This window comes from Tachyglossus aculeatus, chromosome 5, assembly GCF_015852505.1.
Source record: "Tachyglossus aculeatus isolate mTacAcu1 chromosome 5, mTacAcu1.pri, whole genome shotgun sequence".
Taxonomy (NCBI): Eukaryota; Metazoa; Chordata; class Mammalia; order Monotremata; family Tachyglossidae; genus Tachyglossus; species Tachyglossus aculeatus.
In genome coordinates, this window is record NC_052070.1 from 6239231 (window position 1) to 6259582 (window position 20352).

The following is a 20352-nucleotide window of genomic DNA, read 5'->3' on the forward strand; positions in this document are numbered from 1 at the left end:
GTGAGCCCCTTCCTTCCTCTCCCCCTCGTCCCCCTCTCCATCCCCCCCGCCTTACCTCCTTCCCTTCCCCACAGCACCTGGATAGATGGATAGATGTTTGCACAGATTTATTATTTATTTCTCTTACTTGTACATATCTATTCTATTTATTTTATTTTGTCAGTATGTTTGGTTTTGTTGTCTGTCTCCCCCTTCTAGACTGTGAGCCCGCTGTTGGGTAGGGACCATCTCTATGTGTTGCCGACTTGTACTTCCCAAGCGCTTAGTACAGTGCTCTGCACACAGTAAGCGCTCAACAAATACGATTGATTGATTGATATAGAGACGGTCCAAGAAGGAGCTCATCGGTGACCTGATGGCAACTTGTACTTCCCAAGTGCTTAGTACAGTGCTCTGCACACAGTAAGCGCTCAATAAATATGATTGAATGAATGAATAATAATAATAACGGCATTTATTAAGCACTTACTATGTGCCAAGCACTGTTCTAATAATAATAATAATAATAATAATGATGGCATTTGTTAAGCGCTTACTATAAGCGAAGCCCTGTTGTAAGCGCTGGGGAGGATCCAAGGTGATCAGGTTGTCCCACGGGGGGCTCACAGGCTTCATCCCCATTTTCCAGATGAGGGAACCGAGGCTCTGAGAAGTTTGACTTGCCCGAGGTGACACAGCAGACGGGTGGCGGGGCCGGGATTCGAACCCGTGACCTCGGACTCCCAAGCCCGGGCTCTTTCCACCGAGCCACGCTGCTTCTCAGGGTAGGAGCCAAGCAGGGAGGGGGTGGGTGTGAAGTTGTGTGTTTGTGTTCACCCCCTCCCCACCAGCCCCATAGCACTCACGTCCATAACTCATTTATTTATTTCTATGCGTGTCTGTCATTCAATCATATTTATAGAGCGCTTCCTGTGTGCAGAGCACTGTACTAAGCGCTTGGGCGAGTCCGATTGAGCCCACCGTTGGGTAGGGACCGTCTCTCTATGTTGCCACCTTGCACTTCCCAAGCGCTTAGTACAGTGCTCTGCACACAGTAAGCGCTCAATAAATACGATTGATTGAATGAATGAATGAATGATACGGCAACAGAGAGTGACGATCCTTGCGCCTAAGGAGCTCACGACTGTACTCTCAGTGTGGGCAGGGGATGCGTCTTTTTATTCTATTGTATTCTCCCAAGCGCTTAGTACACTAGAGAAGCAGCGTGGCGCAGTGGAAGGAGCCCGGGCTTTGGAGTCAGAGGTCATGGGTTCAAATCCCAGCTCCGCCAATTGTCAGCTGGGTGACTTTGGGCGAGTCACTTCACTTCTCTGGGCCTCAGTTACCACATCTGTAAAATGGGGATTAAGACTGTGAGCCCCCCCATGGGACAACCTGATCACCTTGTAACCTCCCCAGTGCTTAGTACAGTGCTTCGCACATAGTAAGTGCTTAATAAATGCTATCAGTATTATTACACTCTATACTTGCCAGACACACCACCGCTCTCCCCGCCTTCGAAGCCTTACTGAGTCACTCATTCAATTGTATTTATTGAGCACTTTCTGTGCGCATAGCACTGTACTAAGCGCTTATCACACCTCCTCCAGGAGGCCTTCCCTGATTAATCCCTCATTTCCTCTTCTCCCCCTCCCTTCCACACTGCCCTCACACTTGGATCAGTCCCTTTCATTAATAACAACAATAATGATGGTATCTGTTAAGCGCTTACTATGTTCCAAGCACTGTTCTAAGCGCTGGGGGAGATCCAGGGTGATCAGGTTGTCCCACGTGGGGCTCACGGTCTTAGTCCCCATTTTCCAGATGAGGCAACTGAGGCCCAGAGAAGCTAAGTGCTGCCCAAAGTCACACGGCGGACAAGTGGCGGAGGCGGGATTAGAACCCACGACCTCTGACTCCCAAGGCCACGCTCTTGCTACTAAACCACGCTGCTTTATTCCCCCCCTGTCCTCAGCCCCTCGGCACTTATGTCCACCCCCGTCATTTATAATAATAATAATGACGACGGCATTTGTTAAGCGCTTACTATGTGCCAAGCACCGTTCTCGTGGCTCAGTGGAAAGAGCCCAGGCGTGGAAGTCAGAGGTCGTGGGTTCTAATTCCGACTCTGCCGCTTGTCAGCTGGGTGACTTTGGGCAAGTCGCTTCACTTCTCTGGGCCTCGGTTCCCTCGTGTGTAAAATGGGGATGAAGACTGTGAGCCCCCCGTGGGACAGCCTGATCACCTTGGAACCTCCCCAGCGCTTAGTACAGTGCTTGGCACATAGTAAGCGCTTAACAAATACCATTATTATTATTATTATTATTAACATCCGCCTTCCCTTCTAGGCTGTGAACACATTGCGGGCAGGGACCGTGTCTACCCACTCGGCTGCGTCGCTCGCTCCGCGTCCAGTAAACAGTCAACAGATCCGTCGATTGCGGCTTCACCTCTCTGTCGCCGCTTTTCACGTCCGCCTCCCCGGCTAGACTGGAAGCTCCTTGAGGGCAGGCAAAGATCGGGCTAAGAATAATCACCGTCGTAAGAGCAGTGCTGAGAAACTCGTTAAGCGTTTACTGAGTGCCAAGCGCCGGGGAGGGTACAAGCCCATCGGGTCGGGCGCAATCCCCGTCCCGCGTGGGGCTCGCGGTCCGAGGGGGAGATGTACAGGGAGGAAACTGAGGCACGGAGAAGTACAACGACTCGCGGCCCCCCCACAGAAGCCGTCGACGTCAGCAGGGCCGCCAGTCGGGACGGGGAAGGCTTTCCTCGCGTCCAACGTCGGCCTCTTCTCCCCCGGCGCCGTTTCCGGCCCCAAAGGGGTCTGGGTGACCGAAGGGGTCGGGTGGTTCCCCTCTGGAGCGTCCGCCCCGCCCCCACCCCGCCATCCCCCCATCCCGCGCCCGTGGCGGGTGGGCTCCTTCGCCGGATGGTTCGCCTTTGGGGACGGAGACTGCGCGACCAACCAAAGTTGGCCCAGCGAGGACGGGCAACATGGGCCGCCCTACCTAGCCCCGCTCCCAGGATGCCTTGCAGCGGAGGAGGGTGGCTCCCAGGATGCCTTGCAGCGGCACGGGGCAGCTCCCAGGATGCCTTGCAGCGGCACAAGGGCGGCTCCCAGGATGCCTTGCAGCGGCACAAGGGCGGCTCCCAGGATGCCTTGCAGCGGCACAAGGGCGGCTCCCAGGATGCCTTGCGGTGGCACAGCGTGATTCCCAGGATGCCTTGCAGCGGCACGGGGTGGCTCCCAGGATGCCTTGCGGCGGCCCAAGGGCGGCTCCCAGGATGCCTTGCAGTGGCCCTAGCCCCGCTCCTAGGATGCCTTGCTGTGGCACAAGGGCGGCTCCCAGGATGCCTTGCGGCGGCCCAAGGGCGGCTCCCAGGATGCCTTGCGGCGGCCCAAGGGCGGCTCCCAGGATGCCTTGCGGCGGAACAAGGGCGGCTCCAAGGATGCCTTGCAGTGGCCCTAGCCCCGCTCCCAGGATGCCTTGCAGCGGCCCAAGGGCGGCTCCCAGGATGCCTTGCGGCGGCACAAGGGTGGCTCCCAGGATGCCTTGTGGCGGCACAAGGGAGGCTCCCAGGATGCCTTGCAGCGGCACAGGGTGATTCCCAGGATACCTTGCAGCAGCACGGGGCGGCTCCCAGGATGCCTTGCAGCGGCCCAAGGGCGGCTCCCAGGATGCCTTGCGGCGGCCCAAGGGCGGCTCCCAGGATGCCTTGCGGCGGCCCAAGGGCGGCTCCCAGGATGCCTTGCGGCGGCACAAGGGTGGCTCCCAGGATGCCTTGCAGCGGCACAGGGTGATTCCCAGGATACCTTGCAGCAGCACGGGGCGGCTCCCAGGATGCCTTGCGGCGGCCCAAGGGCGGCTCCCAGGATGCCTTGCAGCGGCACAGGGTGGCTCCCAGGATGCCTTGCAGCAGCCCAAGGGCGGCTCCCAGGATGCCTTGCGCAGCCCAAGGGCGGCTCCCAGGATGCCTTGCAGCGGCCCAAGGGCGGCTCCCAGGATGCCTTGCGGCGGCACAGGGTGATTCCCAGGATGCCTTGCAGGAGCACGGGGTGGCTCCCAGGATGCCTTGCAGCGGCCCAAGGGCGGCTCCCAGGATGCCTTGCGGCGGCACAGGGTGATTCCCAGGATGCCTTGCAGTGGCACGGGGCAGTTCCCAGGATGCCTTGCGGCGGCACAAGGGTGGCTCCCGGGATGCTCTGCAGCAGCAGCGGGTAGTTCCCGGGATGCTTTGCGGCGGCGCAGGGTGGCTCCCAGGAGGCTTACGGTGGCATGGGATCATTCCCACGACGCCTCGCGGTGGTCCAGGGCCGCTCCCACGATGCCTCACGGGGGCCCTGGGTCACTCCCACGATGCCTGGCGGCGGCCCGGGTGGGGCCCCGCGGGCGGTGGGCACGGACAGGTGCATCCTGGGAGCCCGGGGGCGGGGGGCGGGGGGCCCTGGGCGCGTGCCCCAGGAGCCCCCGCCATCCGCCGCCCGCGCCCGGACCCGCGGGCCGAAGCGGAGCCGTTTCCCGCCGGGACCCGTCCTCGCGTCGCCCGCTCCGGGCCCTAGTCGTCAAAATCGGGAATGTCGTCGTAGGAGTAGCCCCGGTAGCCCCGGGAGGCGTAGTAGGCGATGCGCAGGTGGTAGAAGCCGGGCAGGAACACCAGGATGCCGATGATCAGGACGGGCACCGCGCGGTCGGCCCCCTGGTGCGGAGGACGATAATCATCATCGTAATAATGACGGCATCTGTTTGTTAGGCGCTTACTATGTGCCGAGCACCGTCCTAAGCGCTGGGGGAGATACCAGGTCATCGGGTTGTCCCCCGGGGGGCTCACGGTCTTCACCCCCATTTTAATAATAATAATAATGCGCTTACTATGTGCAAAGCACTGTTCTAAGCGCTGGGGAGGCTACAAGGAGATCAGGTTGTCCCACGGGGGGCTCCCAGTCTTCATCCCCATTTTCCAGATGAGGGAACTGAGGCCCAGAGAAGTTAAATGACTGTGTGCCCCAAGTCACACAGCTGACAATTCCTAAGCGCTTAGTACAGTGCTCTGCACATAGTAGGCGCTGAATAAATACGATTGAATGAATGAATGACAATTGGCAGAGCCGGAATTCGAACCCATGACCCCTGATTCCAAAGCCCGGGCTCTTTCCACTGAGCCACGCTGCTTCTCATAATAATGGCATTTATTCATTCATTCATTCAATCGTATTTATTGAGCGCTTACTGTGTGCAGAGCACTGTACTAAGCGCTTGGGAAGTCCAAGTTGGCAACATATAGAACAGTCCCTACCCAGCAGTGGGCTCACAGTCTAGAAGACTAGACTGTTATTAAGCGCTTACTATGTGCAAAGCACTGTTCTAAGTGCTGGGGAGGTTACAAGGTGATCAGATTGTCCCCCGTGGGGCTCACGGTCTTAATCCCCATTTTCCAGATGAGGGAACTGAGGCCCAGAGAAGTGAAGCGCCTTGCCCAAAGTCACACAGCTGACGAGTGGCGGAGCCGGGATTTGAACCCACGACCTCTGACTCCAAAGCCCGGGCTCTTTCCACTGAGCCACGCTGCTTCTCGAAGACCGTGAGGCCCACGGCGGGCAGGGACGGGGCCCAACCTTTTAGACTGTGAGCCCAATGTTGGGTAGGGACCGTCCCTATATGTTGCCAATTTGTACTTCCCAAGCGCTTAGTACAGTGCTCTGCACAGAGTAAGCGCTCAATAAATATGATTGATTGATTGATTGATTGACTCTATACCCACCCCGGCGTTTAGTACAGCACCTGGTGCATAGGAAGTGCTCAAAAAATACCATCAAAATATAAAGATTGGGTGCTAAGCACTGTACTAAGCATCGTGGGGGGTGGGATGGGGGGGACAAGGAGGTCAGACCCGATCCCTCTGTCCCACAAACCTCTTCTTCCGACCTCACAGGGACATGGGGAGAACAAAACGGGCTAGGAAATGCGAAAGGGGCTTTGGAAAAATAATAATGTTGCCATTTATTAAGCGCTTACTATGTGCCAAGCACTGTTCTAAGCGCTGGGGGAGATACAAGGTAAGCAGGCTGTCCCCCCGTGGGGCTCCCGGTCTTCATCCCCATTTGACAGATGAGGGAACTGAGGCCCAGAGAAGTGAAGCAGCTTGCCCAGGGCCACACAGCAGACAAGCGGCGGCGCCGGGATTAGAACCCACGTCCTCCGACTCCGGGCTCAGAGGCCCGGAGAAGTGAAGTGACTCGCCCAGAGTCCCACAGCTGACGGCTGGCGGAGCCGGGATTTGAACCCAGGACCGGGGCTCCTTCCGCTAAGCCACGCCGCCTCTCTAGAAATACCAACCCTAGAGACTCGAGGCATAAGACTGTGAGCCCCCCGTGGGACAAACTGATCACCCTGTAACCTCCCCAGCGCTTAAGTAAGCACTTAATAAATGCTATTATTATTATTATTATTATTATTTATTATTATTCTCTGGGCCTCAGTTCCCTCATCTGTAAAATGGGGATGAAGACTGTGAGCCCCCCGTGGGACAAACTGATCACCCTGTAACCTCCCCAGTGCTTAAGTAAGCACTTAATAAATGCTATAATTATTATTATTATTATTATTATTCTCTGGGCCTCAGTTCCCTCATCTGTAAAATGGGGATGAAGACTGTGAGCCCCCCGTGGGACAAACTGATCACCCTGTAACCTCCCCAGCGCTTAAGTAAGCACTTAATAAATGCTATTATTATTATTATTATTTCTTATTCTCTGGGCCTCAGTTCCCTCATCTGTAAAATGGGGATGAAGACTGTGAGCCCCCCGTGGGACAACCTGATCACCTTGTAACCTCCTCAGTGCTTAGAACAGTGCTTGGCACATAGTAAGCGCTTAATAAATGCCATTATTACTATTATTACATTATACCATATACACTATACTATACTACGCAGTATAATCTACAGTTCTACCACAGTACTATGGTACTACTCTCAAGTACTATGTAGCACAAAGTAAATGCTTAACAAATACCACAATTGTTATTACCATGGGTTCGAATCCCAGCCTTGTCAGCTGTGTGACTTTGGGCAAGCCACTTCACTTCTCTGGGCCTCAGTTCCCTCATCTGTCAAATGGGGATGAAGACTGTGAGCCCCCGGTGGGACAACCTGATCACCTTGTACTCCCCCAGCGCTTAGAACAGCGCTTCGCACATAGTAAGCGCTTAACAAATGCCATTATTCATCATCAATCGTATTTATTGAGCGCTTATTATGTGCAGAGCACTGTACTAAGCACTTGGGAAGTACAAATAGGGAACATATAGAGACAGTCCCTACCCAAGAGTGGGCTCACAGTCTAAAAAATTATTATTATTATTATTATTTTTATGAGTGTTTCTAGGGCGCTTCGTTCATTCGATCGTGTTTGTTGAGCACTTGCTGTGTGCAGGGCACTGTACTGAGCGCTTGGGAAACGACAGTACAACGATAAAGGGTGACAGTCCCTGCCCACAGCGAGTTCCCAGTCTAGAAGAGGGATTGTCTCTCTCCGTTGCCGAACTGTACTTCCCCAGGGCTCGGTGCGGTGCTCTGCACACGGGAGGCGCTCAATAAATAGGACTGAATGAATGAACGGAGGGGGAGAGAGGCATCGATACAGATAATAAGTAAAATGAGGGATATGTACGTGAATGCTGTGGGGGTGGAGATGATGGGGGTGGGTGGGTACATATCCATTCTATTTATTTTATTTTGTTAATATGTTTAGTTTTGTTCCCTGTCTCCCCCTTCTAGACTGATCACCTGCTGTCGGGTAGGGACCGTCTCTAGATGTTGCCAACTTGGACTTCCCAAGCGCTTAGTCCAGTGCTCTGCACACAGTAAGCGCTCAATAAATACGATTGATTGATTGATTAGAAGCGGGGGACGGGACAAACGGGGTGTCACGGACAGGGGGTCCATCCTCAGTTTGGGTTGAGCCAAGATTTCCCCTCTCGCCGGGAAGCTCGGGGTGGGCAGGGAATAGGTCCGTTCACTGTTCATTCATTCATTCATTCATTCAATCAATCAATCGTATTTATTGAGCGCTTCCCCTCGTCCCCTCCCAAGTGCTAAGGACAGAGCCCGCTGTTGGGTAGGAACCGTCTCTATATGTTGCCGACTTGGACTTCCCAAGCGCTTAGTCCAGTGCTCTGTACACAGTAAGCGCTCAATAAATACGATTGAATGAATGAATTTGTACTTCCCAAGTGCTTAGTACAGTGCTCTGCACACAGTAAGCGCTCAATAAGTACGACTGAATGAATGAATGATTGATTGAGACCATGTCCTATGGCGAACGGGTGTGGCATCCCCATTTTACAGGTGAGGAAACTGAGGGGCAGAGAAAAATAATAATAATAATAATAACTGTGGTTTTTAGGCACTTATTATGTACCAGGCACTGTACTAAGCGCTGAGGGGGATACAGGTGAATCGGGTTGGACCCAGTCCCCGTCCCTCGTTCATTCATTCATTCATTCATTCAGTCGTCTTTATTGAGCGCTTGCTGTGTGCAGAGCACTGGACTAAGCGCTTGGGAAGTCCGATCAATCAATCAATCAATCAATTGTATTTATTGAGCGCTTACTGTGTGCAGAGCACTGCACTAAGCGCTTGGGAAGGACAAGTTGGCAACATCTAGAGACGGTCCCTACCCAACAACGGGCTCACGGTCTAGAAGGGGGAGACAGACAACAAAACAAAACATATTAAGAAAATCAAATAAATAGAATAAATATGCACAAATAAAATAGAGTAACAAATAAAACAGAGTAATAATAAATAGAGTAATAAATAAATACAGTAATAAGTAAATAAATAAATAGAGTAATAGCCTCGTGGGGCTCACAGTCTCCATCCCCATTTGAGAAGCAGCGTGACTCAGTGGAAAGAGCCTGGGCTTTGGAGTCAGAGGTCACGGGTTCAAATCCCGGCTCCGCCACTTGTCAGCCGTGTGACTTTGGGCAAGTCACTTCACTTTCTCTGGACCTCGGTTCCCTCACCTGGAAAATGGGGATGAAGACCGTGAGCCCCCCATGGGACAACCTGATCACCTCGTATCCTCCCCAGCGCTTAGAACAGTGCTTGGCACATAGTAAGCGCTTAATAAATGCCATCATCATCATCATCATCATCATTATTATTTGACAGATGAGGGAACTGAGGCCTAGAGAAGTGACTTAGCCAAGGTCACCCAGCATTCACGGAGTAGCAGCGTGGCTCAGTGGAGAGAGCCCGGGCTTGGGAGTCAGAGGTCACGGGTTCAAATCCCGGCTCCGCCACTTGTCAGCCGGGTGACTTTGGGCAAGTCACTTCACTTCTCTGGGCCTCAGTTCCCTCATCTGTAAAATGGGGAGGAAGACGGCGAGCCCCCCGTGGGACAACCTGATCACCTTGTAACCTCCCCAGCGCTTAGGATGGTGCTTTGCACATAGTAAGTGCTAAATAAATGCCATCATCATCACTGTTATTTTTATTTGACAGATGAGGGAACTGAGGCCTGGAGAAGTGACTTAGCCAAGGTCACCCAGCACTGATTCACTCATTCAGTCGTATTTATTGAGCGCTTCCTGTGTGCAAAGCGCGTGGAAAGGACGATTCGGCAGCCAGGATGCCCCAGGCCCGGGTGCCGCCCGCTAGGCCTCTCCCCTTGCCCGCGACGAGGTCACGGCAAGTCCCGGTGCCCGCGAGCGTCTGCCCGCCCGCGCGCGCACATGCCCACCGTTCCCCCCGCCGCCGCCGGCCCGCCCGCCCGGCCCGGCCCAGGCCACTCACGCCCTTGCTGAGGTATCCGGCGAGCAGGAGGGCGCCGATGGCGATGAGCAGCGTGCCCACGGCGAACAGGACCACCGCCAGGGCGATGGCCTTGTAGGGCACCCGCGGCGGGCTCTTCTTGAACTGCGGGGGCGACGGGACCGGGGGCGGGGGGCGGCTCAGACCAGGCCCGGCGCCCATTCCATGCCCGCCAACACCCTCCTCACCCAAAGACATCCCCTCCTCACCCACGGACACCCTCTCCTCACCCACGGACACCCTCTCCTCACCCATGGGCACCCTCTCCTCTCCCATTGCTACCCCTTCCTCACCCATGGACGCCATCTCCTCCCCCACGGACGCCCTCTCACCCTCCTTACCTTCCAACACCCTCTCCTCCCCCACGAATGCTCTCTTCTCCGTGGCCAACAACCCCTCTTCACCCACAGACACCCTCTCCTCACCCTCCTCACCCATGGGCGCCCTCTCCTCACCCATTGGCACCCCTTCCTCACCCACGGACGCCATTTCCTCACCCATGGACACCCTCTCCTCCCCCTCCTTACCCTCCAACACCCTCTCCTCCCCCACAGATGCTCTCTTCTCCGCGGCCAACGACCCCTCTTCACCCACAGACACCCTCTCCTCCCCCTCCTCACCCATGGGCGCCCTCTCCTCACCCACTGGCACCCCTTCCTCACCCACGGACGCCATCTCCTCCCCCACGGACACCCTCTCCTCCCCCTCCTTACCCTCCAACACCCTCTCCTCCCCCACAGATGCTCTCTTCTCCGTGGCCAACAACCCCTCTTCACCCACAGGCACCCTCTCCTCACCCTCCACACCCACGGACACCCCTGCCACACCCATGGACACCCTCTCCTCACTCACAGACACCCTTTCCTCACCCTCCTCACCCACGGGCGCCCTCTCCTCACCCACTGCCACCCCCTCTTCACTCATGGACGCCCTCTCCACCCCCACAGACACCCTCTCCTCCCCCACAGACGCCCTCTCCTCAGCAGCCAACAACCCCTCTTCACTCACCGCCACCCTCTCCTCCCCCACTGACAGACACCCCCCTCCTCATCCACCGCCACCCTCTCTTCCCCCATGGGCACCCACCCCTCCACACCCACGGACGCCCTCTCCTCACCCTTGTCCCCCACAGACACCCTCTCCTCACCCACAGACACCCCCTCCACACCCATGGACACCCTCTCCTCACCCTCCTCACCCACAGACACCCTCTCCTCACCCACCGACACCCCCTCCTCACCCACAGACACCCTTTCCTCACCCACCGACACCCCCTCCTCATCCACCGACACCCTCTCCTCACCTACGGACACCCCGTCCTCACCCACCGACACCCTCTTCTCCCCCACAGACGCCCTCTCCTCAGCGGCCAAGGACCCCTCTTCACTCACCGACACCCTCTCCTCACCCTCCTCCCCCACAGACACCCTCTCCTCACCCTCCTCCCCCACGGACACCCTCTCCTCTCCCTCCTCCCCCACAGACACCCTTTCCTCACCCACAGATACCCCCTCCACACCCACAGACACCCTCTCCTCACCCTCCTCACCCACGGACACCCCCTCCTCATCCACTGACAGACACCCTCTCCTCACCCACCGACACCCTCTCCTCACCCTCCTCACCCATGGGTGCCCTCTATTCACCCCTGGACACCCTCTCCTCACCCTCCTCGCCTATGGGTGCCCTCTATTCACCCACGGACACCCTCTCCTCACCCTCCTCACCCACAGACACCCTCTCCTCACCCACGGACACCCCCTCCACACCCATGGACACCCTCTCCTCACCCTCCTCACCCACGGACACCCCCTCCTCACCCACGGACACCCCCTCCTCATCCACCGACACCCTCTCCTCACCCATGGACATCCTCTCCTCACCCATGGGTGCCCTCTACTCACCCCTGGACACCCTCTCCTCCCCCTCCTCGCCCACTGCGGCCCTCTCCCCACCCGGGCACGGTCCACCTGCACCGTCCCAGGCCCCCTCCTTGCCTGCCACCACCCCACCCTCGCCCGGCACCGCCCCCCCCACCCTCCGGTGCCCCCTCCGTGCCCGCCGTCAAGCCACCCCGGGGTCCGGCCCCCCGACCCCCGCCGGCCCCCTCCCTCCTCGGCCCGGACGGACGGCGACCCCGGGCAGGAGAGGTCCGGCGGGACCGGGGGGCGGGGACCGAGCGCTGTGCTAAGCGCTACCAAAGAGCGCGCTGATGCCCATCGGAGGAGGCCCTGGGAAGGAAGGGGCCCCCGGCGGGCGCTGACCTGGAGGTCGATGTAGCCATCGTCGGTGCTGGCCAGCCTCGAGTACTTCACCTTGCTGTTGGAGGCCCCCGACGAGGCCACGCTCCGGGACGGCATCATAGCCTGCGGGGCCCGCACTCAGACCCGCCCCCACACAATCACAATCATCATCATCATCATAATGGCATTTATTAAGCGCTTACTATCTAATAATAATAATAATTGGCATTTGTTAAGCGCTTACTATGTGCAAAGCACCGTTCGAAGCGCTGGGGAGGATACAGGGTGATCAGGTTGCCCCACGGGGGGCTCACAGTCTCCATCCCCATTTTACAGATGAGGGAACTGAGGCCCAGAGGAGTGAAGTGACTTGCCCAAGATCACACAGCAGACATGTGGCGGAGCCGGGATTCGAACCCATGACCTCTGACTCCAAACCCCGTGCTCTTTCCACTGAGCCACGCTGCTTCTCTGCAAAGCACTGTTCGAAGCGCTGGGGAGGTTACAAGGAGGCCTTCCCAGACTGAGCCCCCTCCTTCCTCTCCCCCTCTTCATCATCATCATCAATCGTATTTATTGAGTGCTTACTGTGTGCACAGCACTGTGCTAAGCGCGTGGGAAGTCCAAGTTGGCAACATCTAGAGACAGTCCCTACCCAACAGTGGGCTCACAGTCTAAAAGGGGGAGACAGAGAACAGAACCAAACAGACTAACGAAATAAAATAAATAGGATAGATATGTACAAGTAAAATAGAGTAATAAATATGTGTTCATCTCCCCCATCTTACCTCCTTCCCTTCCCCACAGCACCTGTCTATATGGATAGATGTTTGTACAGATTTATTACTCTATTTATTTATGTTACTTGTACATATCTATTCTATTTATTTTATTTTGTTAGTATGTTTGGTTTTGTTCTCTGTCTCCCCCTTCTAGACCGTGAGCCCGCTGTTGGGTAGGGACCGTCTCTAGACGTTGCCAACTTGGACTTCCCAAGCGCTTAGTCCGGTGCTCCGCACACAGTAAGCGCTCAATAAACATGATTGATGGATTGATAAAAGGGGATCAGGTTGTCCCACGGGGGGCTCACAGTCTTCACCCCCATTTTATTCATTCATTCATTCACTCAATCGTATTTATTGAGCGCTTACTGAGTGCAGAGCACTGTACTAAGCGCTTGGGAAGTCCAAATCGGCAACATTTAGAGACGGTCCCTACCCAACAGCGGGCTCACAGTCTAGAAGGGGGAGACAGAGAAGTGGAGTGACTTACGGACCATTAGAGTCCGTATTAAGCGTCTACTACGTGCCAAGCACCGACCGCTTTAAGTGCTGGGGTAGATACGAGGCGATCAGGTTGTCCCACGTGGGGATCGCGGTCTCCATCCCCATTTGACATCCCTACATGTATATATGTTTGTACAGATTTATTACTCTATTTATTTATTTATTTTACTTGTGCCTATCTATTCTACTTATTTTATTTTGTGAATATGTTTGGTTTTGTTCTCTGTCTCCCCCTTCTAGCCTGTGAGCCCGCTGAGGTAACTGAGGCCCAGAGAAGTGACAACTTGGACTTCCCAAGCGCTTAGCACAGTGCTCTGCACACAGTAAGTGCTCAATAAATACGATTGATTGATTGACAGACAATTCTCCCTCCTCCCCATCCCCCCCACCTTACCTCCTTCCCCTCCCCACAGCACCTGTATATATGTTTGTACGTACTTATTACTCTATTCATTTTATTTGTACATATTTGTTCTATTTTATTTTGTGAATATGTTTGGTTTTGTTCTCCGTCTCCCCCTTCTAGTCGGTGAGCCCGCCGTTGGGTAGGGACCGTCTCTAGATGTTGCCGACGTGGACTTCCCAAGCGCTTAGTACAGTGCTCTGCACACAGTAAGCGCTCAATAAATGTGATTGATTCACTGACTGACTGACTGTCTCTATATGTTGCCAACTTGGACTTCCCAAGCGCTTAGTACAGTGCTCTGCACACAGTAAGCGCTCAATAAATACGACTGATTGATTGATTGATTTGACAGATGAGGGAACTGAGGCACAGAGAAGGGAAGTGGCCCAAGGTCACGCAGGAGACACGGGGCGGAGCCGGGATTAGAACCCAAGTCCTCTGACCCCCAGGCCCGGGCTTTAATAATAATAATAATAATAATAATAATAATAACAATAATAATAATGGTATTTGTTAAGCGTATTTGTTTGGTATTTGGTATTTGTTAATAATGGTATTTGAAAAGGACTGTTCTAAGCGCTGGGGAGGATAGAAGGTGATCAGGTTGTCCCACGGGGGGCTCACAGTCTTAATAATAATAATAATAATGATGGCATTTATTAAGCGCTTACTATGTGCAAAGCACTGTTCTAAGCGCTGGGGAGTTGACAAGGTGATCAGGTTGTCCCACGGGGGGCTCACAGTCTTCATCCCCATTTTCCAGATGAGGGAACTGAGGCCCAGAGAAGTGAAGTGGCTTGCCCAAGGTCACACAGCAGACAAGAGGCGGAGCCGGGATTAGAATCCACGACCTCTGACTCCAAAGCCCGGGCTCTTTCCACTGAGCCACACTGCTTTTATCCCAGCGTTTAGTACAGTGCCTCCCACGTAGTGAGCACTAAATACCATAATTAGTATTATTATACAGTGAAGTGACTTGCCCAAGGTCACCCAGTGGACAAGGGACAGGGGCAGAGTTACAATGAGAAGGATTAGGATGAGAAGCGGCGTGGCTCAGTGGAAAGAGCCCAGGCTTGGGAGTCCGAGGTCGTGGGTTCAAATCCCGGCTCCGCCAATTGTCAGCTGTGGGAGATTGGGCAAGCCACTTCACTTCTCTGAGCCTCAGTTCCCTCATCTATAAAAATGGGGGTTAAGACTGTGAGCCCCTCGTGGGACAACCTGATCACCTTGCATCTCCCCCAGAGCTTAGCATCATCATCATCATCTAGACAATCAATCAATCAATTAATCAGATTTATTGAGCGCTTACTGTGTGCAGAGCACTGTACTAAGCGCTTGGGAAGTACAAGTTGGCAACATCTAGAGACGGTCCCTACCCAACAGTGGGCTCACAGTCTAAAAGGGGGAGACAGAGAACAGAACCAAACATACTAACAAAATAAAATAAATAGAATAGATATGTACAAGTAAAATTAGCACATAGCACATAGTAAGCGTTTAAAAAAATGCCACTATTATTATTATTATTACTACTATTCTCTGGGCCTCAGTTACTTTATCTGTAAAAAAGGGGGTTAAGACTGTGAGCCCCACATGGGACAACCTGATCACCTTGTATCTCCCCCAGCGCTTAGCACATAGTAAGTGCTTAATAAATGCCATTATTATTATTACTACTACTATTCTCTGGGCCTCAGTTACTTTATCTGTAAAAAAGGGGGTTAAGACTGTGAGCCCCCCGTGGGACAACCTGATCACCTTGTATTTCCCCCAGTAGCACACAGTAAGCGCTTAATAAATGCCATTATTATTATTATTACTACTATTCTCTGGGCCTCAGTTACTTTATCATCTGTAAAAAAGGGGGTTAAGACTGTGAGCCCCACGTGGGACAACCTGATCAACTTGTATCTCCCCCAGCGCTTAGCACATAGTAAGCACTTAATAAATGCCATTATTCATCATCAATTGTATTTATTGAGCGCTTACTGTGTGCAGAGCACTGTACTAAGCGCTTGGGAAGTACAAGTTGGCAATATATAGAGACAGTCCCTACCCAACAGTGGGCTTAATAAATGCCATTATTATTATTACTACTACTATTCTCTGGGTTTCAGTTACTTTATCTGTAAAAATGGGGTTTAGGACTGTGAGCCCCCCGTGGGACAACCTGATCACCTTGTATCTCCCCCAGCGCTTGGCACATAGTAAGCGCTTAATAAATGCCATTATTATTATTATTATTATTACTACTATTCTCTGGGCCTCAGTTACTTTATCTGTAAAAAAGGGGGTTAAGACTGTGAGCCCCACATGGGACAACCTGATCACCTTGTAACCTCCCCAGAGCTTAGAACAGTGCTTTGCATACAGTAAGCACTTAATAAATACCATCATTATTATTATTATTACTATTATTCTCTGGGCCTCAGTTCCCTTAACTGCAAAACGGGGATGAAGACTGTGAGCCCCCCGTGGGACAACCTGATTACCTCGTATCTCCCCCAGCGCTCAGAACAGTGCTTGGCACATAGTAAGCACTTAACAAATACTATTATTATCATTATTATTCTCTGGATCTCAGTTCCCTCATCTGTAAAACGGGGATTAAGCCTGTGAGCCCCCCGTGGGACAACCTGATCACCTTGTATCTTCCCCAGCGCTTAGAACAGTGCTTGGCACATAGTAAGTGCTTAACAGATACTATTCTTCTTCTTATTATTCTTACTATTCTCTGGGCCTCAGCTACCCCATCTGTAAAATGGGGATGAAGACTGTGAGCCCCACGTGGGACAACCTGAGCACCTTACAACCTCCCCAGCACTTAGAACAGTGCTTTGCACATAGTAAGCGCTTAATAAATGCCATTATTATTACTATTACTATTATTCTCTGGGCCTCAGTTACTTTATCTGTAAAAAAGAGGGTTAAGACTGTGAGCCCCATGTGGGACAACCTGATCACCTTGTATCCCCCGCCCCCTCCCCCGCCCCAGCGCTTAGAACAGTGCTTAAGAAATAATGATAATAATGGCATTTATTAAGCGCTTACTAGGTGCCAAGCACTGTTCTAAGCGCTGGGGAGGTTACAAGGTAATGAGATTGTCCCACTGGGGGCTCCCAGTCTTCATCCCCATTTTACAGATGAGGGAACTGAGGAACAGAGAAGTGAAGTGACTTGCCCAAGGTCACACGGCTGACAGTTGGCAGAGCCGGGATTCGAACCCATGACCTCTGACTCCAAAGCCCGGGCTCTTTCCACTGAGCCATGCTGCTTACTAACTAATAATAATACTATGGTTATTATTATTATTATTCTCTGAGCCTCACTTACCTCATCTGTAAAATGGGGATGAATACTTATTACTCTATTTTATTTGTACATATTTATTTTATTTTGTTAATATGCTTTGTTGTCTGTCTCCCCCTTCTAGACTGTGAGCCCACCGTTGGGTAGGGACCGACTCTATGTTGCCAACTTGGACTTCCCAAGCGCTTAGTCCAGTGCTCTGGACGCAGTAAGCGCTCAATAAATAATAATAATAATAATGTTGGTATTTGTTAAGCACTTACTACGTGCAAAGCACTGTTCAAGGCGCTGGGGGGATACAAGGTGATCAGGTTGTCCCACGAGGGGCTCACAGTCTTCATCCCCATTTTGCAGATGAGGGAACTGAGACAGAGAGAAGTGAAGTGACTTGCCCAAGGTCACCCAGCAGACATGTGGGGGGAGGCGGGATTCGAACCCATGACCTCTGACTCCCAAGCCCGGGCTCATTCCACTGAGCCACGCTGCTTCTCTAAATACGATTATAAATAATCATAAATCATCATCATCATCAATCGTATTTATTGAGCGCTTACTATGTGCAGAGCACTGTACTAAGCGCTTGGGAAGGACAAATTGGCAACAGATAGAGACGGTCCCTACCCAACAGTGGGCTCATAACAATAATCAATACGATTGAATGAATGAATGAAGACTGGGAGCCCCCCGTGGGACAACCTGATCACCTTGTATCCTCCCCAGCGCTTAGAACAGTGTTAGGCACATAGTAAGCGCTTAACAAATGCCATTATTATTATTATTATTGCGAGCCCACTGTTGGGTAGGGGCTGGTAGAATTATCATCATCATCAATCGTATTTATTGAGCGCTTACTGTGTGCAGAGCACTGGACTAAGCGCTTGGGAAGTACAAGTTGGCAACATATACCATGTTCCATATTGTTACCATATAACCATATAATAAGTTTGGTATTTGTTAAGCGCTTACTATGTGCAAAGCACTGTTCTAAGCGCTGGGGAGGATATAGGAGATCTTTGACTTGTACCTATCTATTCTATTTATTTTATTTTGTTAGTACGTTTGGTTTTGTTCTCTGTCTCCCCCTTTTAGATTGTGAGCCCACTGTTGGGTAGGGACTGTCTCTATGTGTTGCCAACTTGGACTTCCCAAGCGCTTAGTACAGTGCTCTGCACACAGTAAGCGCTCAATAAATACGATTGATTGATTGATTGATTGATTATGCACACAGTAAGCGCTCAATAAATACGATTGATTGATTGATTGATTATTATTATCATTATTACTATAAACCGGGCTTTCCCCACTGGGCCTCGCTGGGCCCTGCCTGTTTGGGGGGTGTCTTTGTGGGTGCCTCCCCTCTTCCTCCTCCTCCTCCCGGCCGCCCCCCAGGATTGCTCCCCTTCCCTCCTACCTCCAGGCTCCACAGGCCCATTTCTCCAACTGCGCATGCGCGGGTGCGCCCCCGCGCATGCGCGACCCGCCATGCGCACGCGCACCACCGCCGTCCTCGGGGCACGGTTACTTCCGGCCCTCGCGCATGCGCGACCCGCACCGCCGCTTTCCTCGGGGCAGAGCCACTTCCGGGTCCCCCCCGCGCATGCGCAGCCCCGCCCACCCCGCGTCCTGCCGCCGCGCCCCCTGGAGGCCGCGCCGCGTCACGGCGCCGCCCTCTCTGATGGGGAGACGCGGGAGGCCCGGCGACCGCGGTTGCCCGGCAACCGTGTGGTCCGGGGAGGAGGAAGAGGAAAAGGAGGAGAAGAAAGCAGGAGGAGGAGGAAGAGAAGGTGGTGGAGGAGGAGGAGGAGGAGGAAGGGGAGCAGGAAGGAGGAGGTGGAGGAAGAGGAGAAAGAGGAGGAGCAGATGGAGGAGGAAGGGGAGCAGGAAGATGGAGGTGGATAATAATAATAATAATGATGGCATTTGTTAAGCGCTTACTATGTGCAAAGCACTGTTCTAAGTGCTGCGGGGGATACAAGGTGATCAGGTGGTCCCATGCGGGGCTCACAGTCTTAATCCCCATTTTACAGATGAGGGAACTGAGGCTTAGAAAAGATAAGTCTTTTAGACTGTGAGCCCACTGTTGGGTAGGGACTGTCTCTATGTGATGCCAATTTGTACTTCCCAAGCGCTTAGTACAGTGCTCTGCACATAGTAAGTGCTCAATAAATACGATTGATTGATTGATAAGTGACTTGCCCACGGTCACACAGCTGACAATAACAATGATAATAAGGGCGGAAGAGGGGAAGGAGGACGAGGAGAAAGAGGAGGAGCAGAAGGAGGAGGAGGAAAGGGAGAAGGAAGGTGGAGGAAGAGGGGGAGGAGGAGGAGGAGGAGGAGGAGGAGGAGGAGGGGAAGGTGGAGGAGAAAGGAGGAGCAGGAGGAGGAAAAGGAGAAGGAAGATGGAGGTGGAGGAGGAAGGAAAGGAGGTTGAAGAGCAGGAGGGGGAAGAGAAGGTGGAGGAGGAAGATGACGAGGAGGAGGAGGAGGAAGATGAGGAAGAGGAAGATGAGGAGGAGGAAGATGAGGAGGAAGAGGAAGATGAGGAGGAGGAGGAGCAGAAGGAGGAGGAGCTGAAGGAGGAGGAAGAGGATCAGGAAGGTTGGAGGTGGAGGAGAGGAAGGTGGATGAAGAGGAGGATGAGGAGGAGGTGAAGCAGGAGGAAGAGGAGGAGATGGAGGAGCAGGAGGAAGAAGAGGAAGTGGAGGAGGAATAAGAGGAGGAGGAGGAGGAAGAGGAGGAGATGGAGGAGCAGGAGGAAGAAGAGGAAGTGGAGGAGGAATAAGAGGAGGAGGAGGAGGAAGAGAAGGAGATGGAGGAGCAGGAGGAAGAAGAGGAAGTGGAGGAGGAAGAAGAGAGCAGGAGGGGGAGCAGAGGAGGAGGAGGAAATGGAACAGGAGGAGAAGCAGGCTTCTGTTAGCAATGGCACATCAATTAATCAATGGTATTGAGCGCTTACTGTGTGCGAAGCACTGTACTAAGCACCTGGGAGAGGACAATAGAATAATAAATGGACATAGTTCTTGCCCACAGGGAGCTGACAGTCTAGAGGGGGAGACAGACATGAATAGAAATAAACGAGAGAGGTGGACGTCAGTGATGTGGGGCTGGGAGGGGGGATGAAGGAAGGGAAGAGAAGCAGCGTGGCTCAGTGGAAAGATCCTGGGCTTTGGAGTCAGAGGTCATGGGTTCAAATCCCCGCTCCGCCACTTGTCAGCTGTGTGACTTTGGGCAAGTCACTTCACTTCTCTGGGCCTCAGTTCCCTCACCTGTAAAATGGGGATGAAGACTGTGAGCCCCCTGTGGGACAACC

At 53.2% G+C, this 20352-nt stretch overlaps 2 protein-coding genes across 6 annotated transcripts; both read right to left on the minus strand.

Annotated features, from left to right (window-relative positions):
• Positions 1–2533: 2533 nt before the first annotated feature.
• Positions 2534–4280, minus strand: LOC119928908 (formin-2-like). Of its 5 annotated transcripts, none has more exons than XM_038747425.1 (3): positions 3826–4280; positions 3500–3728; positions 2893–3400 (listed from the first exon to the last, which is right to left on the minus strand). In XM_038747425.1, exons 1-3 carry the CDS (start codon positions 4264–4266, stop codon positions 2988–2990), a joined length of 1083 nt encoding a protein of 360 aa, XP_038603353.1. In that variant the 5' UTR covers positions 4267–4280; the 3' UTR covers positions 2893–2987. The 5 variants fall into 5 exon arrangements, with proteins under 5 accessions (XP_038603350.1, XP_038603349.1, XP_038603353.1 ...); XM_038747424.1 differs by having other exon boundaries at positions 2893–3138; positions 3172–3728; XM_038747422.1 differs by having other exon boundaries at positions 2534–3400; positions 3500–4280.
• Positions 4281–4519: 239 nt separating this feature from the next.
• Positions 4520–18507, minus strand: TMEM230 (transmembrane protein 230). Its single transcript, XM_038747426.1, has 4 exons — positions 18451–18507; positions 12060–12175; positions 9778–9900; positions 4520–4677 (listed from the first exon to the last, which is right to left on the minus strand). The coding sequence occupies exons 1-4, from the start codon at positions 18485–18487 to the stop codon at positions 4537–4539; spliced, it is 417 nt and encodes a 138-aa protein (XP_038603354.1). The 5' UTR covers positions 18488–18507; the 3' UTR covers positions 4520–4536.
• Between the last annotated feature and the right edge of the window lie 1845 nt (positions 18508–20352).